The sequence below is a fragment of the Phacochoerus africanus genome, chromosome 11 (genome assembly GCF_016906955.1).
Source record: "Phacochoerus africanus isolate WHEZ1 chromosome 11, ROS_Pafr_v1, whole genome shotgun sequence".
In the NCBI taxonomy this organism is placed as follows: Eukaryota; Metazoa; Chordata; class Mammalia; order Artiodactyla; family Suidae; genus Phacochoerus; species Phacochoerus africanus.
In genome coordinates this window covers 67,520,281-67,547,285 of record NC_062554.1, presented here as the reverse complement: position 1 = coordinate 67,547,285, position 27,005 = coordinate 67,520,281, and the positions used below count along the sequence as shown (strand labels likewise).

The 27,005-nt window shown below is 38.1% G+C and overlaps 1 protein-coding gene across 1 annotated transcript; it reads right to left on the bottom strand.

Moving 5' to 3' along the window:
• Window positions 1-1,440: 1,440 nt before the first annotated feature.
• LOC125112153 (membrane cofactor protein-like) lies at window positions 1,441-25,766 on the bottom strand. The gene is made up of 7 exons (XM_047754389.1): window positions 25,724-25,766; window positions 16,835-17,023; window positions 16,398-16,500; window positions 9,056-9,141; window positions 7,770-7,964; window positions 3,889-4,071; window positions 1,441-1,529 (listed from the first exon to the last, which is right to left on the bottom strand). Exons 1-7 carry the CDS (start codon window positions 25,764-25,766, stop codon window positions 1,441-1,443), a joined length of 888 nt encoding a protein of 295 aa, XP_047610345.1.
• Window positions 25,767-27,005: the final 1,239 nt, after the last annotated feature.

Here is a 27,005-nt window from a genome sequence, read left to right as displayed (position 1 = left end):
TTTTTAGGAGTTCATACCACAGGACTCTGGTGCTGGCAAGTGCAATTTTGGAAAATTCCCTCTAGTTTATTAGTGCCATGATCTGATCCTACCCCCTCGTCCCAGGATTTATGAAAAGGAAGTGTTCTACCAGATAGTAAAACATATATAGTATTGCAGTAAAAGATCAAATTTGTACTGGCACACGAATGGACAGTATTCAAGGGAACAGAAAGAGGACTAGAACACCTGTGAATTTAATGTGCAATAAAAATTGAATCTTCAAAACAGCTAGAGAGAAGACAACGTATTCAAAAAAGGGTGCTACTTTGCCATGGAAAGAATGGAGGTGGAATGGAGAGGGACCCAATCTCATTCCACATATGAGATGAATCCATGACTTAATGCAACCAAGCAATCACATGGTTGAAATTTTATATAACTTCAGCATAGGGAAAACCTGAAGCTTTTAAAAGAAAGATACCACTAACAGCTATTAGGGAAAAGATCAACACATCCAACTACCTATGAATGTAAACCTTCTGTTCATGTAAGTGACCAATGATAGGAGAATATTTCAATGAAATATGGTATATATTAGAGTCATCATTAAAAAAAGATGGGACTAGGAGTTCCTGCTGTGGCGCAGTGGAAATGAATCTGACTAGGAACCATGAGGGTTTGATCCCTGGCCTTGCTCAGTGGGTTAAGGATCCAGTGTTGCCGTGAGCTGTGGTGTAGGTCGCAGATGGTGGCTTGGACCCAGAGTTGCTGTGGCATAGGCCGGCAGCTACAGCTCTGATTCAACCCCTAGCCTAGGACTCTCCATATACTGAGAGTGCAGCCCTAAAATGCAAAAAAAAAAAAAAAGGGGGGGGGAACTAAATCTAACCTCACTTCCAATTCAAGACATTCAGTGGAAATATGCAAACTTGAGAAAAAAATGAACAGCAAGATGCTATTTTTGGTTAAGAAAAAAAAGAAAAAGAAAATGCCAAAATATCTATACCTACACATGGAAGGATGTTGATGTTTAGAAAAAGATAGAAAGACACTCTAAACTATTAAAAGGTTAAGTTCAGTAATAGACCAGAGAAAGAGATGGAGAATCACCTTTTATGGTGTATGCTTTTGTAACGTTTGAAATTTTACAAATTTATCTAAGTATACCACTTATATAATTACAAGTTATAAAAAGCAGTCTATATCCAGTAGTATAATAACTTAAAAGAAAACTGACCAGTAAAAATAAGGTGAGGGAAATTCTACTTCATGTTAAAAGTGCTTTAATATACAACAAATTTTGAAAAGTCAACAAGAAAATATTTTAGAAACCACACAGAAAAAATGAACAAAGGACAAAAGTAAATATAATTGATGTAGACCAAAAAAATCTCCACTTCATTGATAATTAAAGAAGTGTGAAGTAGCATATGATATCATTTCTCATCCATCATCTTATTAAGTTCTAAGCAATGTACACAGCATAAAGAGGTATGAACCTGGATAATCTGCCACTGAAGTTGTAGTTCCAAGAGTAGACGGAGGACCTGGAAAAATAAATTTAATTCAATTCACTCGTATCATCAATACAAAATTATAGAACTAGCTATGATTTTTTATTTAAAAAATGTTTATTTCTCAAAATGAAAAATACATATATTTCCAAACTTTGCTGTTCTACTTCTTGAAAGTTACCCTAAATATATATTCACACAAGTATAAGAATGTATGCATGTGAATGTTCATAATGGCTTTATGTGATATAATGGAAATCCTAGAGGATAACAAATAATAAATAATAAAAATAATGTGTTCAGAATAAATGCATGAATCTTTAAAGGAATACTATGCACATACTATCATAATTGGTATCCTTTTTTTTCCACTTACTTTTTTGCTCACATTTTTTCATATTCATATAATCAGATCGACCTTATCATCATTATATGTCTCTAATGATCCTTTTCATAGTCTTTCTCAAATTGATGATGAAAAACGACTGACAGATTCATGAGGAATTTTGGTTTTTGATATTTTTACAAGATCCATGTAGTTTATCTTTATAAACTTGTCCTCACAGTCAATTCATCACTTCTCTCAAACATGAAATCACATGTATCACAGTTTTTAAATCCTTATGAAATGCTAATGGTCAACCCTTTCAGAAGAGCATGTCAATAAACACATAAACACACAGTACATATTTCCACTAGGACCACGTGGATAAGCACAGGTGGGTCAATGAGTGTAACTTTCATATGCAATCTTTATAGATCATCCACTAAAAAACCATTTCTTTCCCCACAAAACTTCACAGCACTCAAGGTACTCGAAGAGGCTACTGGGCACCAGGTTTAATTATAAAAAGGTGTTCTAAATACCTTGTTAACATGAATAAGTCCCCTCAATCTTTTAAAATATTAAGAGAGTAGGGAATAAATTAGAAGCCAGTAATTGACATTTGTTGGTATCCTTAAACAATGGGAAACCAGAACCCACAGAAATGATGTCACTTGTGTGAGAAGAGCTACACCAGGACCTCGAGCGCCATCTGCCCAGGATAAAGCTCTTCCCACTCTTCCTCTTGTCTCTTGCTTCTTCCTCAGCCAAAGAGAAGCTAGAGAGAGCAGCCCTGAAATCAGGAGGATAACTCCTTCCACACATCAAAATAGTCTCTCAGGTCTTTAACAGAGCAGCTGATCAGTAGTCCCTGCCAGAAATGACCCATTACTTGTCAGTAAGTGAAGACTTTTCCTGCCTTTCAGGTGCTATGAAGTTTACTTTCTGTTGCCAAATAAAAATGCCCAGTAAGGAGAAAAGTAACAATTGCATGAGGTGGTGGGGATGGGGGTGGTGGGGGAAGTAAAATTTCGGTCTTGTTCTGGAGACAGCAGAAATTTCCCAGTTAAAACTGTACTGTATAAAAAGAACCAAACTGGCTCTTGTCAGGAAAATGAAACATAGTCCTGGACCCGAAAGATACCCTGTAAAGGTGTCAACAGATCACTTTAAAAATGAATAAAATAGCAATGTTGATGACACAGAAAACATACATGTAAAAAACAGAAGCCATGGACCTTCCTTTACACTAATATTGATTCAAGTGAAGCTATTAATTAGATGAGCTCCCTTTAAGGCTTTCTAGATGCCAGGTACTGTGTTCAGTGCTTTGAATGCATCCCATTGTAACTTTAATATCACCCAGTGATGAAGGCATTAAATCCTTATACGAGTAAGTAAAAATGTTCTAAGTTTAGATAACTTGCCCAAGTTTACACACTTGTTTTTTATATGCGGACTATGTTAAATAATTTTAGAATCACTAAGTATAGTAACTGAAATGGCTGCAAATGTGTTCTTCCTCCTGTCATTAGTAAAAAAATGTAAATCATGAGACACTTGGAGAATTTTGAAAAAATTTCAAGGAATTTAAAGGGTATTGCAAAATTTAAGCAGGACTTTATGAAACCTGAGACACTGGACGTTGAAAGCGTCGTAGTGGCAGAAGACCCTGGAAAACAACAAAAAAATAGAAACTTGTTCAAATACTTGAGGTTTGTTGCTTTCCATTTAATTATATGAATTATGCTTTTCTTACTTATTTAGGTAAGAATTTGCATCCTTTAATTTACTCTGAGAAATGTTTGCCATCCATTTTATATTAAAAATGCTGAACAAGAGAAATTTATACAACTTTGTGATCTATATAACATGCTAATATTCTATAAAAAGAAAAATCAAAATAGCAGATTTTGTGAATTAGAAGTCATTCATCTGATATGGAAATGAGTAGAAGACATATAAATACTAAAATTGCTTCTTTTCAATTATTTTGTGTTATTGATATCTTATGTCAAAGGAACAAATTAAAAAAAAAAAAAGAAAAGAAAAGGACACCCTTCATACCTTCAATACAGGATGGTATTTCAGGCTCCCAAGTACTGTTTGCACCACAGACAATTGTGTTGTTGCCAAGAAGGGTAAAACCCTCGTTACATTCGAACACAACTTCTGCTTTGTAGTAATATTTAATTCTATATCCTGATATCATTGCTCCATTTCGGATAACTGGATAGTTACATTTGACCACTGAAGAGGGAAAAATTCCAGAATTAATGGAAGGCTGCTTTCACACAGGATCAAAAATCTAGTGCAAAGTAGTAATTTTCAGTGAGAGAAAAAAAAAAAAAAAGGCAAAGAATGAAAGGCAAGACATTTGGAAAAAAAAGACTTTTTTGGTGCATTTGAATCCCGGCAAACAGATTTAGAGAAATCTAAAAATGTTTTGCTACCTCAAATAAACTCATTATAGTTTGCTTTCTTATATTTTTTTTTCCCATTTTGAGAGAGATGTGACTACCATAGCCGACATCCAGATACAAATTCAGGGTAAGCTCTTTTTTTTTATAAATTATAGTTGACTTACAATGTTGTGTCAATTTGTTGTACAACTGAATATACACACACACATTCTTTTTCTAATGTTATCTTCCATTATCTTCTCTCACAAGAGATTGGATACAGTTCCCTGTGCTATGTAGCAGGATCTCATTGCTTACCCATTCTAAATGTAATAGTTTGCATGTAGTAACCCCAAACACCCATTCCATCCTACCTCCTCTCCATCAGGGTTAGTTCAAAAGCAACTTTTGGTGCTCTTTAGCTCGAGGACTTTTTTTAAGGTCATGCTGACACCACTTACAGTCCCCTGCTCTTTTAAAAAGGTAGAAAAGACTTTTTCTGAGAAGGTAATATTGAGCTGAAAATTAAAAGTTGAAAAGTAGCTAGCATGAAAACATATGGAAAAGAAAGTTCTCAGGTGGAAAGAACACACAGGAACTGGTTTGTTCAAGAAAAACAAAGGCCAGTGCAGTTTGGGCAGTGTTTATAAACCTTTTGGACTGCATCCCAGAGAGCAAGAAACACATTTTATGTTGTAAACCGGCATATAAACACACAGACCTGAAATAATGTTAAGAGTCAATACTTAACCAGTGTGCTCTGGTATTTCCTCTTCCACTCTACTTCCTCAGAAGCAAAATATAGGTCATTACCTCTAGATTGGCTTCAGCATCCATTAATGGGCTTTGCAGAATTTGGAAAAGCAAAACACAACAAAACAAAAAATACCGGGCTGAACAGTGAGTTCAAGAGAACATTTTATGAGATTAAATATGAACTTCAATGAGGGCCAGATTAAACATACAGCCTTTTAAACCAGAAGAGTATTCTTCCTCCCTTCCTGTGGATTGGAATTTCCATCAGGTATCATTTCTCTTCAGACAGAATTTATCAATTCCTGTGGTTCAGGTCAGCTAATGACATTCTTTGGCTTTCTTTTTTTTTTAATCTGAAACAGTTCTTATTTATGACTTTAAGTTTCGAAAGATTTCTCCCTGACTGGGAATTCTAGGTAAGTGCTTTATTTTTCTTTTAGCACATTAGCAGAAATTATTGTCTTCTAGTCTCCACAGTTCCTTAAGAGAAGTCAGCTGTCATTCCTACTTTGGGGTGAGGAAGAGAGAATGCAATGTTATTTTTCCCTCCCACTGGCTGCTTTTTCCTTTTTATCTTATTTTTAGTAAATTCACTATGATGCTTTTAGTTTAGTGGGCATTTCTTGCTTAATTTAAAAAATTTGCTCATCTGCTAGGGTTACTGTATTTCCTGGACTTGTGGAGTTGTGTTTTGGATCAAATTCAAATAATTGTCTATACTCTCTTTTCTTTCTAAAACTCCTTTTACTTGCATGTTTGCTGGCTGTTACTCTTCTACAGGTGTAAAAGTGTCTCTCTCTCTTCTTAATATTTCTTTTCAACTCAGGCTGGGTTTGTATTGTCCTGACTTCTGGTTCACTGATCCTTTCTCTGTTGTGCTAAACTGCTGTTAATTGCATTAACAATTTTCTTTGTTAGGTTTGCTAGATAAAATTTATATACAGTAAAGCATTTTTAAGTGTACAGCTGTGTGATGTTTAACACATACAAATAATCATGTATAACCACTACAATAAAGACATTGAATATTTCCATAATCCTCCCCCCAATATTTCCTCATGCCATTTTGTAATCAACCGTATCTACCTCTCAACTACCTTCCCCTACCAGTCAGCCACTGATCTGTTTCCTATCCCTATAGTGTTGCATGGATTAAAAATTCATTTATTTTTATTCTGCATTATTATTATATTGCATGGGTGTACCAAGGTTTTTCACCAGTCATCATTTAGAGGACATGTGAGTTGTTTCCAGTGGGCTGATTATGACTAAGAATGCTATGAATATTCTCATGCAGGTTTCTATGTGTAAATATTTTTATTTTACTTGGATTGCTGAACTATACCTTAAGTGTATGCTTAACTTTATAAGAAATTGCCCAACTGTGATCTAAAATGGTCACACCATTTTATACTCTTACCAGCAACATATCAGAGTTCAAAATACTCCATATCCTCACCAAAGGATGGTATTGTCAGTTTTTCTTTTTAATTTTAATAGGTGTTTAGTGGTACTGCATTGTGTACCATTGGTATTAGGTAGTGAGCAACTTTTCATGTACTTTTTTGGCATCCACATATCTTCTTTGGTGAAATAATTCTATTCAAATATGTTGCCCATTTTTTAAATAAACTGGGTTGTTTTCTTATTGTGTTTTGAATTATTTATATATTGTAGCTTTAAGTCCATGCAGAAATATTCTTTGCAAATATTTTCTCCCACTCTATGGTTCTTTCTTCTTTCTTAAAACAATGTGTTTGAGTTTTTAAGAAGTGTAGCTTATTATTATTTTTTTATTTTAAGGGTAATGTTTTTAATGTTTTTGAAGAGATCTTTGCTAACTCACAAGTATTTTCTATGTCTTCTATTAAAGTCTTATTTAGGTTTTACATTTGAATCTATGATGAAGTATCTCTTCAGATTACAATGGTATGAAACTACAAATCAACTATAAGAAGAAAACTGGGGAAAAATGCAACACATGGGACTAAACAACATACTACTTAACTATCAATGGGTCAATGAAGGAATAAAAAAGAAAATAAAAAGCATCTTAAGAAAAATGAAAATGGAAACACTGCTCTCTAAAACATATGAGGTACACAAAAAAGCAGTTCTAAGAGGGAAGCTTATAGCAATTCATGCCTACCTCAAGAATAAGCAAAACCTCAAGTAAATTATCTAAACTTACACCTATAGAAACTGGAAAAAAAAAAGAACAAACAAAATCCAAAGTTTGTAGCAGGAAGAAAATAATAATGAACAGAGTGGAAGTAAATGAAATTGAGACTAAAAAACAGTAGAAAAGAACTATGAAACTAAGAGCTGGTTCTTTGCTGCTTTGGTTACTCTGTAGTCATTAAACATTGTTGTTTAAATAAGTTTTGTCCAGAGTTAAGCAATTATCAATGAGAGGAGTTAATCTTTTACAGTTTACCATTTCTTATAGCCAGAACTCTCAGAGTTCTTATAATACAAGATAAACCTTTCTTAATTTTTGAGCCAGTGAGTATTGAGTTTTCTGATGCTTTCAAGCAAAAAATCCTAACCCATGCTTATACACAGTACTTCAAAATGTATAAATTGGAATTCCAAGGGCATGTGGAGTGATGAGTGGGAACACTACAACTAGAACTATTTTTAATTTGATTTAACTGATGTTAAATTAGAAGTCAGTGTAGCAGAAGGAGCAAGCATATACGGCTCTTGTTTATTTGAAGGTAAAACAATTTATGAAGTGTTTCCAGAGTATTTGCAAATGAAGAAGGAAATAAATGAAAGTATTATTACCTTTACACTCAGGAGGGTCACTGCTCCATCTGTCATGTCCCACACAAAGAAGCAGGGGATCTCCAATAAGTGAATATTCATCTGGTTCATCTGAAGGATCACATCTATAAGTTACTAATTCATTATATTCATATTGTTCCTTGTAAACAGTGAAATGTCCATTTGTTATATTTGCAGGTGTTCCACACAAAATCCCTTAAAAAGGGAGATAAAGGATATGAGGTTAAGGAAATAGATTCAGATAGCAAAGTCCTATGAACTGCCTTCAAAAATCCATTAATATATGATTTCTATAAACTGGTTGTGAATCCACTAGCCATTTAGAAAAGTCTGTATGTGAAAATGTATCATCCAAAATTCAAGCCATTGATATAGAAAATAACTTTTAGAATAAAACTTGTTTTCATAAATACTTCCATAAGATATAAAATACATATATTTATCTGCCCAGCCAAGATAAATTTCATTCCTATCATCATAAAAGATGCTGACAATTAAATGCTAAAATAGTCTTGTGAGTAAAAAGATAGCTCAGTGTAGTTGAGAAATGCTTTATGATTCATAACTATATCTATGCACTAAATTGCTTATTCACATTAATGCTGAATATTACTGACATTTTTCAATTTTACGTCTACAAGCATCCTGTGAACTATTGTAGAGACTACAAATTTTGTGACTTTTGCAACAGGCTAAATACAGATGTCTTCCGGATACTAAAGAATTTTTTTTTTTTTTTGGTCTTTTCTAGGGCCGCACCCGCGACATATGGAGGTTCCCAGGCTAGGGGTCTAATCTGAGATGTATATGGCGGCCTACGCCAGAGGCATAGCAACATGGGATCCAAGCCTCCTCTGAGACCTACACCACAGCTCATGGCAATGCCAGATCCTTAACCCACTGAGCAAGGCCAGGGATTGAACCCTCAACCTCATTGTTCCTAGTCAGATTCGTTAACCACTAAGCCACAACGGGAACTCCTAAAGAAATTTTTGAAACTGGAAAACAATGCCACTATTCTCACTACTTATTTTGGAAATTTTTGATTTTTGATTAAAAATATGTTGCATACATTAACATGTGTTAGGCTTTTTCTTCTTAATAATGAAGTAATAATTATTTAAAAAATTTTTTGAGTTTTAATTCCAATATAATAAATATCAATAGAAATAACTCAGATAAAGAAAAGCTCTTGGGTGTCTATGTTAATTTAAAGGCACAACAGAGCCCTGAGGCCAAAAGTTTGAGAACTATTGCTCTAACTTCTAAAAACAGAACAAACTTACTTTCACATATTGGGGGAAGATCACTCCAGGCCACACCACTTCCAGAAATTTCACAATGTAGAATATTTGCTCCAATTAGGTAAAAACTAAATGAGAAAAGAAAAGTACTATGTTTTTTAGCAGCTACAAGATGGACATAGTCATGAAAACAATTTTATATGGTTGTTTTTCTGCACTACAGTAAATTGAGGGAGAAGTTTCTTAAGGAAAATATAATGAAAGTGCTAACTAAATCTGAAACTTCATCAAAAAAGAGTTTCTGCATGTGAACACACACTGACCTACAAGCAAAAGGTCTAAATTATTCTGTCATGTTTTGAGGATTGGATGAGTTAGCTTCTGGCACACAGTGAGTACGAGGTAATTCTGAGCTCTTATTAATATCCTTTAGATTAGAATACAGGTTTACCTTTTTTTTATTGCTCTTACCTTATTGAGTTTTTAATGTAGTAAAGGTGTGTAACAACCCTGTCAGGAGCAAGTCATTTTTCCAATTGTGTTCACTCACTTCATGTCTCTTGTCACATTTTGGTAAATCTCACATATTTAAAACTTTATTACTATTATTGTATTTGTTATGGTGATCTGTGACCAGTGATATTTAATGTTATAAGATGAATGTTAATGTTAATTTAATGTTATAAGATGATGGCTCAGATTATGTCAGTGTTTTTTGACAATATAGTATTTTAAAATTATGTACATTTTTTAGAGATACTTCTACTCCACACTTATCAGACTACAGTATGGTGTAAACAGAGTTTAAACACATGTAAAAAATTCATTTCTGTGGTTTATTGCAGTGGTCTGGAACCACACCTGCACTGTTTCCAAGGTGTGCCTGTATCTTCCTAGGAGCAGCTCAGGAACACTCCTACATGATGAAATCCTCCCTGATGATTTAAATTCACAGTAAAACTCCTCCTTCTGGACTCTTACTGTCATGATTGCTAGGCATTCTATCTATTCGATACTTCACCTTCTCTTTTACTAACTTGCTTTGATGCTTCTCTTTATACATTTTATTTCTCAAGAAGTCTATAACTTCTTTCAGGAGAGTGTATGTCTTAAATTTTTGGTATCCCTCAAAATGCCCACCAGGCTCTCTTGATATAAATATTCCTAGACTGTTCCATTATTTGTAATTGATAACATTTAAAAAATACTGTACCTGCTTCCAGCTCACTTTTCCCCCAAGGCCCACTCATTGATTCGATTATAATGTGTGTTTCTGGGATGATGGCAATTTAAGAGTCATCAGGAATCTGCCTTCCCACCTTGACAACAGTTGCACTGGTAGAACCTGCCTGATGTTGCTATTTTGGAACTCTGGCTTCTGTGGATGATTTGTGATTTCCAGGTGAAGAATTGAACAGGTAAATTGACTTAGTTTGATCAATTTCAGCTCTTAGCACAGTGGCAGCTACCTAACTCCAACGATAGCAGTGTAGCAGGGACTGTGCATGTGTTCCTGGAGCAGCTTATATTTAGCCTGTGGGAGTCAGGGTGGGCAAAAAGGACCCTGTCCGCCAAATATGAGGATCTGTGTTCTTATCACTGACTGATGCTTCTGGTTACAAAGAATCAGACAAAGATGTGAGCAGCCATTGTTGTCACATACACACTCCAGTTTGTAAAAGTCCCTTCCACACTGTCTGAAATAACTTTCAGGGGACTTAAATATCCAGTGACATTTGCCTTTATCTTCATTTTTTTCCCCTTTCAGGAGCCATACATAAAATGCTAGGACATTAAAAACCAACTATATATGAAGGACAAATCACAAATCGGGCCTGTACATGCCAAGAAAAAGGCTCAGGAAAGACCTTAGACAAATTTCAGTTTATACATCAGGCTTACCTTTAGCACAGAGACACCATACAATTAAAATATATATATATATAACTGAAAAGACCCAGTTCTAGGGAAAGGGGAAAATCCAATTTTTAGATTAAATTCAAAGGTTAAATTAAATTAAAAAGTCATAAGGCACGCAAAGAAATAGGGAAGAATGGGCCATTCAAAGGAAAAAATAAATCAACAGAAATTTTCCTTGAAAGAGAACTGATGATAGATCTAGTAAATGAAGACTTTAAAATAACTGTCTTGCAAAGGGTCTCAGTGGTAAATTGATGAATGCTGGTTCTGCTGCTGGATTTTACTTCAGTGAGGGGGAATGTGGCAAGCATGGAGATGTAGATCTTTACAAAGACCCTGCAACCAAGAGCATCACTCTCAGGGTAAAGCCCAGTATCACCACTGAGAACATCAAAGCCAAAATCCATGAGAAGGAAGACAGTTGCTTCATCGACAGCATGAATTTTTGCAGGTAAATAGGTGGAGGATGGTCATACCCTCCAGACTACAGTATCAAGCAAGAAGGAATCCATCCTGAACTTAGTGCTTTGCCTCTAGGGTGGTATCCTCGAGCCTGCCCTCTACAAACTTGCCCCAAAATACATTGATAAAGAATGATCTGCCACAAATGTTAAGCTCACTTGCACCTCCAGGCTGCCAACTGCCCCAAGAAGAAATATGGCCAGAAACCCATGCCTCCAAAAGAAAGTCAAATAATATCTCTCTACTTAGTCCTCCTTTTTTGGCAGGGAGGCCTCCTGCCTAATCCCCATGGACCTAGGGCCTCAAAAAAATTGAAATAAAAGAAAAGTCATGCATTAAAGAGGCCTAACTACAGGACAAAATCTATAAAGTAAAGGAGACAATGTGTGCAAAACATGGAAATATCAAATAGGAAACAGAAAACCTAGAAAAGAACATAAAGGAAACTCTGGAGTTGGAAAGAACAATAATAGATAAAAATTCACTGGAAGAATTAAAGGCATATTTGAGCATAAAGAAGAAAGAATCAGAGAAATTGAATATAGATCACTGGAGATAATTGACTCTGAGGAACAGAAAGAAAAAATATTGAATAAAAGTGAATGGAGCCCAAGGGACCTATGGGACACCAACAAGTAGGCCAACATATACACTATGGGGCTTACAGAAGGAGAAAATAGAAATGAGCAGAGCCATTATTGAAAAAAAAAATGACTGAAAATGTCCCAGATTTGATGAAAGACATGAATGTAAATATATCAAAAGCTCAACAAACTCTAAGTAAGATAAACTCAAAGAGACCCACACTAAAACACAAACCTCAAAAGACAATAACAAAGACTAATGAAAGCTCCAAGAGAGAAAGAATCATCACACATAGGGGATCCTAAATAAGATTATGAGATTTCTCATTAGAAATGCAGAGCCCCCAAAATGGTGGGCATATATACTCAATGTGCTAAAAGAAAAAAAACCCTCCCAAACAAAAATCCTCTACCTAACAAAATGCTGCTGCAAAAGTAAGGGAGAAATTAGCACTTTCCCAGAAATAAAAACCAAGGGAGTTTGTAACCCCTGGGCCACAACTGCAAGAAATACTCAAGGGATTCTGGGAGGGTAAAATAAAAGGATAGTAACACTAATCTGTGTGGAAAAATAGTTTTTACTAAAGGTAAATGTATGGGCAATTATAAAAGCTAGCATTGCTGTAAAATTTTTTTTTTAACTACGTTTTTTTAGTTAAGTTGGTATATAACCAATTTGGAGTTTTATAACTATTGGATATTAAATGTAATCCCCATGATAACCACAAAAAATAGCTATAGGAGTTCCCTGGTGGCCTAGGGTTAAGGATCCAGTGTTGTCACTGTTTTGCCATGGGTTCAATCCCTGGCCAGGGAACCTCTGCATACTGCAGGCATGGCCAAAAAAAAAAAAAAAAAAAGCTATCAAATATACAGAAAAGAAAATTACATATGAATTTATACATTTCACTATAAAAATCAACTGAACACAAAAGAAAAGAGTAATTCAGGAAATGGAAAAAACTATAAGGCATACAGAAGACATATAGAACAATGACAGAAATGTCAGAATTTTATTAAATATAAATGGAATTAACAAGCTGATTGAAAGACAGAGATTGGCATATAAACACATGATGCAGCTATATGCTATCTACAAGAGACTCATATGACATCCACAAACACAAGTGGGTTGAAAGTGAAAGGATAGAAAAAATATTTCCTCCTAATAGTAACCAAAAGACAGCAGAAGTTCCCACTGTGGCTCAGTGGACAAGAATCCAACTAGTATCCAAGAGGATGCAGGTTTGATCCCTGGCCTCACTCAGTGGGTTGAGAAACTGGCATTAACGTGAGCTCCGGTGTAGGTCACAGATGCAACTCAGATCCTGCATTGCTTTGGTTGTGGTGTAGGCCAGAAGCTGCAGTTCTGATTCTTCCCATAGCCTGGGAACTTCCATGCAACCCTAAAAAACAAAAAAGAAAAAAAGAGAGTGCAGGAATGGATACATTATTTCGGACAAAATAGCCTAAACTAAAAGTTTATAAGAGACAATGAAGAACATTTTCTATTAAAAACGGTTAAGTATTGGGAGAAGACATAACAATTATAAACACTGATGCATCTAATGAAAGGACATCAGAATATATGAAGCAAAAATGACAGAACTGAAGGAAAAATAAACATTTCTACATAATAGACATTTCTATGATAATATTTGAAGACTCTAAAACCCACTCATAATACTTGATTGAGTAACTAGATGGAAGATAAGTAAAGAAGCAGAGGAAGTCAACAAGACAATATGAGCTAGATCTTATAGAAATATAGAGAACATTCTACCCAACAAAAATATACAATCTTTTCAAGTGCACATGAGACATTTTCTAAATTAGACCATATGTTATGTCACAGATGAAGAATACAAATTCTTGTTATTCATAACATAATTACATAACAAAAACATAATTGATAGCAATTTATTATGTTAGGCCAAAAAGCAATACTAATTAATCAAGATATTTTAAAAGATAGATATACAAAGTATTTTCTTTGACCACAAAAGGACAAACTTAAAAATCAAAATCAAAAGAAAAATTGTTAAATCCTTAATATTGTGAACATTTAAAAATATGCTTTTAAACAACCAATTTATCAGAGAAGAAATCACAGGGGCACTTAGAAATACATTGACATGAATGAAAACGAAAATATACTAAAACTTATGGAATGCAGCAAAAGTGGGTCCGATTGGGAAATTTCAAACTAAAAATACTTACATTGATAAATGCAAAACATTATACACTCTGAAATCCAGGCAAGAGGCAGTAGTTTGAAAGTGCCTGGGTCAGACACAATTTCTGAGCTTGGAGAGCTTCCTGAAGAAGAAGGAGGCAACTGGTACTCCTCTTGGGGAAACAAAGGCTGGTGGCAGGCATTTTGGGCTGAGTACTGGGTTGAGTAGCCAGACAGCTTAGGACCCGGTACAGAAATAAGCCCTAAGACTCCCTGCACTAAGACCAAGCCCCACCCACTAGTGGGCCAGCAGTTTCCATGAGTCATGGCCTGGCAGCCAACCAGCGTGGAGCCAGCATTGCCTATCAGTATTCCCCAGGAGGTGACTCTGCCACAACAAAAGAGCCCATGCAGCCCACCTAGGGAACAACACTAGAGCATATAGATATAGTGAGCACGGTGGAGTATGCTGATGGCCATGTAGGATGTTTCCTATATAAGGCCACATCTCCAAAATTGAGAAACATAACTAAACTACCTAGTATATAGAAATAAATGCAAAGAAATAGGTAAAATGAAGTAACTGTGGAATATTTTCCAAATGAAGGAAGAAACCCAGAAGAAGAGCTAAGTGAAGTGGAGATAAGCAACCTATCTACCTTATAAAATGTTCAGGTAATGATGATAGGAAAGTTCAACAAAATCAGAAGAGAATGAAAGAACACAGTAAGAAGTTTAATGAAGAGTTAGAAAACATAAAAAGACCTAAAAAGAGATGAAGAATAAAATAAACTGAAATACTACAAGGTATTGTAGATGATACAGAATAATGGATCAGCAACTGGAAGACAGAGTAGTAAAATTAATCAAGCTGATTTGAAAAAGCAAAGACCACTTAAGAAACTTCAGGGACAATATCAAGCATACTAAATAATTTGCATGTTATAGCCCCCAGAGGGAGAAGGGAAAGAAAAGGGAGGAGAAAACTTACTTTAAGAACAAATGGCTGAAAATTTCGCTAATTTGGGAAAGGAAATAGACATCCAGGTCCAGGAAGCATAGAGAATCCAAGACACAGTGAACCCAAAAAGAGCCACACCAAGCCACACTCCAATTTATTTTTGCTTTTTAGGGCCATGACCGCAACATATGGAGGTTCCCAGGCTAGAGGTCAAATCGGAGCTATAGCTGCCAGCCTACGCCACAGCCACAGCCACGCCAGATCCGAGATCTCTGCGACCTACACCACAGCTCACGGCAACGCTGGATCCTTAATCCACTGAGCAAGGCCAGGGATCGAACCCTCAACCTCATGGTTCCTAGTCGGATTCATTAACCACTGAGCCATGACGGGAACTCCTGAATTTATATTTTAAAATAAATGTGCAGTATCTCCAATAGACACAATTAAAGAAGTGTAGATGTAGAACAAAAGTTTTTACTAAATGCTCAGTACCTCTTTTTGAGATGCTTTGCTCCTCTATTACAGTCTCAAAAATAAGGCTTTCCAACTAAGAAATTATGATCAACATTATGGTCTGGGCTAAGCAGATCAATTTAGGTTGGTAAAATGACAGATTTTCTCAATGTAAGAATATCTTTGGTTGGCACGTCTATCTTCTACTTCCATAAGCCCCTACTTCAATTATGAAAATTGGAGATTTTATTTAAATAGGCTGTGCTTTATTGTCAAGAATAAAATTACCATGATGACTACATTTTTTTTTTGTCTTTTTGCTATTTCTTGGGCTGCTCCTGCGGCATATGGAAGTTCCCAGGCTAGGGGGCCAATTGGAGCTGCAGCCGCCGGCCTATGCCAGAGCCACAGCAACGTGGGATCCAAGCCACATCTGCGATCTACACCACAGCTCACGGCAACGCCGGATCCTTAACCCACTGAGCAAGGGCAGGGAGCGAACCTGCAACCTCATGGTTCCTAGTCGGATTTGTTAACCACTGCACCATGACAGGAACTCCATGACTACATCTTTAATGCTTATAATACACTTATTATCACAGAGTAAGTATTATATAGTTCTGCTTTCCTTCAATTTAAATTTCTTTTCAATTACACATCTTGTCAGTCTTCATAAGAAGCACAAAAGTTGTTTGGGTACAAATACAACTTGAACATATAAAAAAAAATAAAATCAATTTTATAGGAATGCTGAAGAAAAATACCAAAGCAAAAATGGAATGTATAACATCTAACCATAGTTCATCTAAGGAGCATCTTACTTACCCCTCATTACACTCATACTGAGCATGTGAACCAAACAGTCTACTTCCATTGATGTAGTTAACAAGGCCATTTACAGGATCTCCTAGATTAGGACACGATTTTCCTAAAGGAAAATATTTAAATTTGCTGTTTCATGACAATTTCAAAATAGATTTAAATCAAATGCAAAATTCTACATGGCTTATTTGCATTCATGAGACCTTTATTATTTAGTTATAATTTTCTTTCTTTATTATTTGGCCAAACATGATTCATGTTTACCCAGACATCCAACTGCCCAGAAAAAGATTCTTTGGGGATTTTTCAAGGCGTGAAAAAATGCATTGTCATCTAAAACCTATAGTCACATGAGGAAACTCATCATTGCAGTAGTGGAATATGCATACTAAAATGTGAAAATCTTCAGAGCAATAAAACCTTTTTTTTGGTTTACTTACTTCTACAAGCCTCCTGGAGAGGTGACCATGTGTTATTATCCTGACAAACAGCAGTGGTGGGGAGGGCAGGAACCATGGGATGGAAACCTAGGCGACATTCATATTGTGCATGGTCCCCAGGTCTATAAGTGAGTTGTAGGGCACCCTGGAACCTCATACTTTCAAATCTTGGTGGATCATCACAGGCTTCTAGGTATAAGAGAATAAAAACATGAAAATAAAACACTTCATCTCTGTCATCAGCCTGGGACTGTGGCCTGGCATCAGGTAGTAGTACAGAACAAATAAGAAGGTTCTTGGCCAGATTTTAAATGGCTGTCTGATATTTTTACCAAATGGTAGTAATAGGGGGGAAGAATGTGCCGTTCTTACTTTAAATAACAACCTATTAGCTTTTGGTTTGTTGGGGGATAAGGTGAACTTGCATTCAATAGTAACTTAAAGTGATTACATCAATGCTTTTTGTTTCAAAATATATTTATAAGTGTGTATCCTTTCCTACTCCTGTCTAAACTGATTTCAAAACACACCTATCTTCTAAGAAATCTTCTATAACATATAGCACTCTGCTTAGATTACTCTCCTATAGTTTCAAACACTTGCCACGTCAGTTTCCTTTCAGAAGGCAAGGTCCCAGAGGTCAGGGATTCCATATATTCTTTTTCTGTTGCACTCTGTACACACTGGGTGCTCAAGAAATGCTATGGTAAGAGGTAAATATCAAATAAGCATTGTGGATTTCAGAGAGCAAAATAAATATGGACTAAAGTGTTTTAAAGTTAGACTCCTTTTCATCTGTTTCCAAGTAGTGAATTGAGCATATTATAAGTACATCAACATCCTTTAAATATCAAACTTTAGTAGTTTGAATAACATTATATAAAAAGTTGGTTTCTGGGACATTTCTGTGAAGATAAGATATCTTTCCTTCACTGATTAATGGATCATGAATTTCCTTAGAAGTTTCCTGAAGTGCCAGTTTGGGTTGTTTATCCAGTGTATCTGACAGTAAAGTTGCTATATTGCTATGCTTCTAGAATTTTTTACTTCTGGTGTTTTGGGGGGAGGGGAGGCAGAGTGTGATCTTTCCTCGAATAATGTCATTTTTCCTTCAGTAAGTCTTCTTCCTTTTAATTATCTGTGTACTTGAAAATCTTATAAATCTGTTAGAACATTATGTGAACTAATATGATGGACACACATCAAGTAAAGTCCTACTGGGCTAAAAGACAGCAGAGGCCTCTCTTATAAGGTTAAAGACCTAAGGAGAAAAGAGACCAATTTTAATCCCTGAGGAAACTTTTCTTTCTTACTCCCTGGATCTTGGTTTTTTAGATTGAGACCAACAGAGAGCAACAGAGAACTCTAAAACAAGTGAGCTGTTATCCATATTCTAAATTTTCTAAACTCCACTCTCATACACTGTCTAACATTTCATATCATGCCCTGAAATTGTTTCAACATTAACAAATGTCAACATTTCCACTGTGCTGATCTTGATACATGAATGCTCCTCAATCAGCTGTCCCAAACAAAACAAAAGCAAAAAACAAACAAAAGTTATTAAAACCATTGTTAACAAAAGATTATCATAGAGTTGAATTTTATAAATAACATGAAATATGAGCCAGACATTTTACAGTACAAACAAAATTCGGCTAGAAATGTTATATAATTCCATTTTAGAAATATAAAAACACATATCATTCTAAATTATTCTGGAAGCATCAAGAAAGATATCAAGTAACAGCATGCCAGTAATTAAATTACACAACTGTGCTTTGTTTATGCATTCAATTTCTGTAACTATCTTGAAAGCATAAACGGAAGAGAGAATTCCTAACATGACTCTCATATACCATGGGGCTGTGTATGGAAAAAGTCAGTTGGATGGTTTAATCCATTCACCTAACTTGAAGTACTTCTTTCTACTAGCATGCATCATGAAAGACGTATTTACAGCAATGTGCAGTTTAGAATGTTTGCTTTGGCAACCAGTTGATTACAAGCTTTATACACGGTAATGATTGAGTCCAATACTGTACAGTTTTATAATGACATTTCTTCTTTTGCTCAGAATATAGAATTTTTTTCTGTGAGGATTTTCATATTAAATATCCCTGGCTTCTGAAAAATGGTATCTTGACTAAAACTTTTTTTCTAGATAGTTTACAACACAATTATTATTAGGCTGCCATGTTAGACTTTAACAATAGATACCGTTACATAATATGACGGGCTGAATTCAGAAAAGTCCCCAACGTTACACATGAGTTTCAACAATGTGATATAGTGCTCTACTATGAATAAAGAGAATTTTTCACTCTCTATACACTTGCAAAAATTGCACAGGCCCGCTCTACCTGCTTGCAAACATTAAAAATAACTCTCTAGAGAGACGGGATTAAGATGGCAGAGTAGAAGGGCTGGAGCTCACCTTCTCTCATACAAACAACAAAATTACAACCAATTGCTAAACAACCTTCAACAAAATAGACTGGAAACTGTCAAAAAATATATCCTACTCCAAAGACAAAGAGGCAGCCACATCAAGAAGGGTGGTTATGTGATATAAGCAATCCCATACCCACCAGGTAGGGATCCCAGAGACTGGAAGGTAATTATATCACAAAGGCTCACCCATGGGAGTGAGAGTTTTGAGCCACAAGTCAGGTTCCCACACCTGGGGATCTGGCATTGGGAGGGGGAGCCCCTGGAGCATTTGGCATTTAGAGCCAGTGGGGCTTGTACCAAGGAGCTCCATAGGACTGGGGGAAAAGGAGACTCTACCCTTGAAAGGCACATGTAGTCTTTCTTGTGCACTGGGTCCCAGGGAAAAGAAGAGACTTCATAGGAATCTGGGTCTGACCTGCCTGCGGTTCTTGGAGGATATCCTGAGAAAACGGGGCGTGACCGTGGCTTGTTGTGGAGGAAGGACATTGGACATAAAAGTCTCAGGAATAACCATCAGTGTGAACTCCTCTAGAGGTGGCCATTTTGGAAAAATTTTGCCCCACCCATCAGGGATAAGAAGCCCCAGGGTAAACAACAAACTGGTTGGGAACACAGCCCTACCCATCAGCAAACAGGTGATGGGTAGGGGCAAGCCTTAGGGAGATAGCCACTTCTAATCACTCCCCTAGACAAAGCCTCATCCACCAGAGGGATAAGAATCAGCTCTACCTACAGGCACAAGTCCATCCCATCATGGAGCCTGCAGGAAGCCCCTATACCAGCTTCAGCCTCAAGGTGGGGCAGACATCAGGAGCGAGAGATGCTACAAAGCTATTGTCTGCAAAAAGGAGAACACACTAAAAATCTATACAAAATGAAAAGACAGAACACTGAACATTCTCTGATATAAACCACAGCAATATCTTCTCTGATCCACCTCCTAGTGCAATGACAATAAAAACAAAAATAAACAAATAGAGCCTAATTAAACTTAAAACTTTTTGCACAGCAAACGAAACACTAAAAAAGTGAAAAGACAGGCCACAGAATGGGAGAAAATATTTGCAAATGAAATGACTGAAAAGGGATTCATCTCTAAAATATATAAAAACCTCCTGCAGTTCAAAACCAAAAAAAGAACCCCATAAAAAAAAATGGGCAGAAGATCTAAACAAACAATTCTCCAAAGAAGAAATACAGATGGCAAAAAAACACATGAAAAGATGTTCAACATCACTAATTATTAGAGAAATGCAAATCAAAACTACTATGAGGAAACACTTTACACCAGCCAGAATGGCCATTATCAAAAAGTCTACAAACAATAAGTGCTACAGTGGGTGTGGAGAAAAGGGAACCTTCTTACACTGTTGGTAGGAACGTAAATTGGTGGAATCACTGTGGAAAACAATATGGAGATTCCGCAAAAAACTAAAAATAGAATTACCATTTGACCCAGCAATCTCACTTCCAGGTATCTATCCAGACAGAAACCATGACTCGAAAATGTGCAATAGCCAAGACATGAAAGAAACCTAAATGTCCATTGACAGAGGAGTGGATAAAGAAGATGTTGTCCATATATACAATGGAATTTTACTGAGCCATAAAAAAGAATGAAATAATGGACTTTGCAGCAACATAGGTGGACCTAGAAATTACCTGCAAGGTGAAGTTAGACAGTGAGACACAAACATCGTATGCTATCACTTGTGGAATCTAAGTAAAGGATCCAATCAAGTTATTTGCAGAAGAGAAACTAACTCACAGACTTTGAAAAACTTATGGTTAATAAAGGAGACAGGTTGAGGGGGAGGGATGGGCTGTGTTTGGTGTGGAAATGTAAAATTAGGTTGTGATGATGGTCGTACAACTATAAATATAAAAACATTTATTAAATTTAAAAATTAATAAATAAAAAATGTCTCTGCCACAAGTACACACCCTCATCTTGTCCAGGTGGCACTTTCAGAAAATCATGGTCTCTGACCCAGAATGGAAGCTCAGTGAAACCTTACCATCCAGCCACTTTTCTCACTGTTGACACAAACTATTTAAAAATTTACTTTTTCAAAACGCAGGCTTTAACATATACCCTATCAATATTATTTCTCAAACCCCACTCATTTATAGGCCTCTTAAATGACTTTCAGAATCATTAAGTAGCCTTCTCCTAGCTAAATTCATCCTAACAGTCTCTCCAACAGTAATTGTATTTACCCTGTCTATAACATAGAGCTATTGATCATTCTCTCTTTACTCCCTGCTCCCTGAGAAGCTCTCACTTCTTGCCTTCCAGGTAGCAAACGTCCATGGTTTTCAGCCTGTCCTCTGGCTGCTCTTTTTTCTCTGCCTGATTGGATAAGGTGAGGTCCCTCATGTTTTAGGAACTCTCCTTATTTCATTCTGCAAATCCCCATGGGTGAGAATATATATTCTCATGATGTCAATACCACTGATAAGAGCTGCCTCCCAAATCCTTCTTGCCATCATGGATATCTAGCTGGGAGGCCGAATCTATGTGTTCAATTGACTCCACACCGAGCTTCACTTGGAATTAACAGATTGTTAATTAATCATGTTGGGCATTACATTCCTAGTATTCATTTATCTTATAACTGGAAGCTTATACCTTTTGTCTGCCTTCATCCAATCTCCCCTCCCCATCCCCTCCATCTCTGATAACAAGTCTGATCTCTTTTAACTATGAGATTTTTAAAGTATAATTGACCCATAACCCTATGTTAACTTCTGTCACTCAACATGGAGTGTAACAGGATTCTCGTCGTGGCGCAGTGGTTAACAAATCCAACTGGGAACCATGAGGTTGTAGGTTCCATCCCTGGCCTTGCTCAGTGGGTTAAGGATCCTGGCGTTGCCGTGAGCTGTGGTGTAGGTCACAGACTCGGCTTGAATCCCGAGTTGCTGTGGCTCTGGCATAGGCCGGCGGCTACAGGTCCGATCAGACCCCTAGCCTGCGAACCTCCATGTGCCGTGGGAGCGGCCTTAGAAAAGGCAAAAAGACAAAAAAAAACCCAAAAAACAAACAAAAAAGCAAACAACAAACAAACGAAAAAATAGGGAGTGTAACAGAAATTAACATTTCAAATGATCGCCCTGAAAAGTGTAGTTACAATTTGTCACTGTACAGATATTACATAAATTGACTCCATTCCTAACAGGGTGTATTTCATACTTGTGACTCATTTCTTTTGTACTTGAAACTTTATACCTCTTAAACTCCCTCACCTATTTCTTTCCTCTCCTATCCCCCACCTCTCTGAAAACCAAACTATTCTCTATGACTGTGTTTTCTGCTTACAGTCCTCCCTTTCACATTTACTGTAAAGCTGATTTTACGATGCCGAACTTTGCTTTTGCTTGTCTGTAAAACTTTGGATCGCTCCTTCAAATATGAATAATAGCTTTGCCAGAGAGACTCTCCTTGGCTGTAGGGTTTTTTCTGCCATCACTTTAGCTATATCTTGCTAATCCCTTCTGGCCTGCAGAGTTTCTGCTAAAACGTCAGCTGATATCCTTATGGTAGTTTCCTTGCTTTTCCTTTTCTGCATTTACTCTTCTCTTTATTTTTTAATTTTTGCCACTTTAAGAACAATATGTCTTGTTGTGGTCTTCTTGGATTGATCTTGTTTAGGACTCTGCTTCCTGGATCTTGATGTCTGTTTCCTTTCCAAGGTTATGCAAATTTTCAAATCTGCTCACTTCCATCTCTCTCTGGCTGTCCTTCTGAGGCTACTATGACGCAAATGTTAGTACCATTTATGTTGTCCCTCAGGTCTCTTACACTGTCCTAATTTTTTCCTATTCTTTTTTTTTTTTTTCTGATCAGCATGCATGATTTCCGTCTTCCAGTTTGCTGAGCAATTCCACTGCATCATAGAATCAACTATTGTTTCCTTCTACTGCAATCTTTATCCCAGTTACTGTATTCTTCGTCTCTGTTTGAGTCTTCATATTTTCTAACTCTTTGTTAAAACGTTCTTGCTCTGTTTATCCATCTTTTCCCCAATTTTTTAAGATTCCTATTTATTATAATTGATTTCTAATGTTGTTTATTCCTGCTGTACAGCAAAGTGACCCAGTTATACATAAACATACACATATGTATGTGCAGAAATATATATACATTTTTTATCTCATATTATCCTCCATCATGTTCCTTCACAAGTGACTAGATGTAGTTCCCTGTGCTATACCTTCTCCTAAATTTTTGAGCACCTTTTTGATAATTAACTCAAACATGTTATCAAGTAGATTTGTTGTTTCCACTTAATTCTTCTTCTGGGAATTTATCCTTTTTTTGGGGGGGGGGGCATGTATTCTTCTATTGCCTCACTTTGCCCAATTTGTGTCTTTTATTTCTATATATTTGGTTGACATGTTTTCTGATCTTGGTCTTAAGTAGAAGATATCCTATGGGGTAAAGCAGCATGCCACCCCCTGGTCAATAGCCCTATATTCTCTAGGTGTGTTTTTTATATGGGCTGTGTAGGTACCAGTTTTGTGGTGGGCTAACTACTGCATTCATGCTTGTAGGACTGTCTAGCCCCTTGTCCAGTTGTTTGCCAGGTTCTGCTTTGTGTTGAGGCTGCCGGCCACTAGTGTGTGAGTCTGGGTCCTGGCATGACTGGCTACATGACCAGGGGAATCCCAGTCTTGGTTCCAGCCCACTGGTAGGTGGGTCCAGGCCACAATGTGCCCAGATGTTCAGCCCTGGAGGGGTAGGACCATGGAACCCACTCTCAGGGCGGCAGGCCATGGGACCAGGGGCCCTAGAGCTAGCGTTAGCCTGCTGGTGGTGGGGCCATGGTCCAGATGAATCTCACAGCTGGTGTTGGTTGGTTGATGGGAGGGTTCAATTCCTGACATAGCTGGCTGAGAGGCCCAATGTGTCTGGGAGGCTGTGTCAGCTTGCTGGTGGGCAGGTCCCAGCACTAATAAGAAAGGGGTATGATTCCAAAATGGTACCTGACAGCACCAGTGTCCTTGTGGTGGGATAAGCTCCCCAAATTGGTGGTTGCCAGCATCTGTATCCTCACTGCTTCCTCTCTCTTCATAAAGCTCTCCAGGATCAGCCAGTGGGTCTGACCCAGGCTCCTTTCAAATTACTGCTTCTGCCCTGGGTCCTAGAGCATGTCAGATTTTGTGTGTGCCCTTAAAGACTGGAGTCTATTTCCTAGAGCCTCCTGGTTCTCCCAGAATAAGCACCACTAGCCTTCAAACCAAATGCTCTACGGGCTCATCTTGCCTGGGCAGGACCCTGAACTGGGGAGCCCAATATGGAGTAGAGATCACAATATTCTGTGACTTTAGGTTTGCTTTGTAGGAGTTGTCATTTTCTTTCTGTGGTTCTTCACGGTGCTTGATGGCACTTCATGGTTCCTCTGCCAATGCCTCTGAAGTAGTGAATACCTATTTAATTCTAAAGATTCAACATTTTAGACACAAGAGGCCTTTCTTTTGCTTTCCAATAGTTTATGCTATAGGGCAAGTCTCCAGTTTTTCTTATCTGAGCTCTCTGATGATATCAGCAAGTGGACACTTTTCATCCTTCACTGCCTCTGTCAGAGGTATTGCTCGGTGGCCACATTATTGCTTCTTATCCCTTTGTGGTCACTGGTGCCTTGCTGCTGTCAATATCACTGGCATCACTGCATGAGATACAGGGAGGTTGGGTTCTTCTGCCCCATCCTGAATCCTGAGTCACAGCCTTGATTGTCACTGGGGGACTGGGAGGGTGGGGTTTTGTAGCTGGAGTCCCACCCACAGCCCTCTCTCATTTGACTAGCTACATGCACAGCATAAGCTTCCCAGCCCCACAGGAAGCAAATAGTAGCTTCCTTGCAATACCCTCAGCACCACTGGACAGATTACTCCTATAAAGTACACACAAGGGAACACCTTGTGAAGAGGCTTCCCCAGCCCAGCACAGCCCAGGGAGACATAAATACCTCACTGGCAAGGTATCACTCCGCAACACATGCAAACCCTCCCCACCCACAGGGCATCAGACTAGCAACGTTCCAAGGTACCTGGCATTCAACAGCAAGCCATCACCTCTAGCACCGGATAAGCGCTCCAGCCCCTGACACGGCTCAGTCCCAGAAACATCCTGCATGTAGTGACCCAGCTTGATCCTTGGTCCCGCCACCTGGCACCACTCAGTGCCCATCACCTCTTAAGGCTTCTCCTTGGGCACTACGTGAGTCCCTGTTCCCTTTGATCCCTGCAAAGCACGGCTGGGGTAATCTCTGGCCAAATCGTCTACCCCAACTCCATTGATACCAGTTGGACCCAGCCCCTCAATCCAACCCAAGCCATAAGTAAAGCTCCCCCCGCCCTCGGTGCACGTCCGCTTGCCTCCTGACCTGATCTATTTCGCCCTTGATGAGCATACCCTATTCAGGCTCCTACCAGAGAATATGGGTAGCAGGAACACTAAGACCTCCAAAAGCATCCTAACGAACTACCAAGTAAAAACAGGACCCTCAGGGCGGCCAGGAGCTCCATGCACCTTACGCAAGATACTATTTTTGAGGCACTTAGTAACCTGAGTCGAGTTCAGCAGAGACCTTTCTGAATTCAATTACCAGACGCAACAATCCCAAGATTCACAAAGTGTCAGGTGTTGTCACACAGATGGGCGTGGCCTGGGCCAAGCCATAGAAGGAGTGAAGGTCTGGCCGGGCCAATGAGCGGGCTGAAAGGCGTGGACTCGAGCCTAGGGGCGGCCTTAAGGCCTGGAGAGGTGGGGCGCAGCGCTTAGCTGGGGGGGTCTGTATTCTGGAGACCTAACCAAGCACCCTGGTGCGATATGGAAACAGCTGGTTTAGAGCCTCTTTGTAAACAGATTGTTATCACCTTGCAGAGGAAGGATGGGAAGGAATCAAGGGTTGGCGAGGTCATGATTGTCCTTTTTCTGGAATGCTGGATTGAAGAATAAGGGCGTCGACTGGAAAATAGAAACCTCGAGCTCAGACAGTGGACCACCATGCGGCAGAGGCACCTCTCAGGGTGTCAAGTTTGGACCTGGAGCACACCAGGCTGTCCAGACACCTGGACTTTGCTCAATCTTTGGCATTGGTGAGGCATAATTTGAGAAAATAGGTGAGGTTTCCATTCTCGAGCGTCTGCTACTTACGCCTGTCTTGACCTGATTTCAAAATCAAGACAGGTTTGGCGAGTTCCCGTCGTGGCTCAGTGGTTAACAAATCTGACTAGGAACCATGAGGTTGCAGGTTCGATCTCTGGCCTTGCTCAGTGGGTTAAGGATCCGGCGTTGCCGTGAGCTGTGGTGTAGGTCGCAGACGTGGCTCGGATCCCGCGTTGCTGTGGCTCTGGTATAGGCCGGCGGCTACAGCTCCGATTCAACCCCCTAGCCTGGGAACCTCCATATGCGGTGAGAGCGGCCCAAGAAATGACCAAAAAAAAAAAAAAAAAAAGGTTTGACCATTGTCCTCCCAACTGCTAATGTCAGTGAGTCTCCCTTGTACTCCCAGGAGAGGGCTCCTGGGAAGGTAAATTTTTAAATAACTGACCATTAGCATATACGGTCTCAACTCTGTGGGGCCCTTGCCCTTGAGCAACTAGATATTTTATTGAAGATGAAATATATGTGCATGAAAAAGTTAAGGGACGGGGTGCATTAAATGGCAAATTCATGTCAATAATCAATGTCATTAGAGCTGGGATGGGT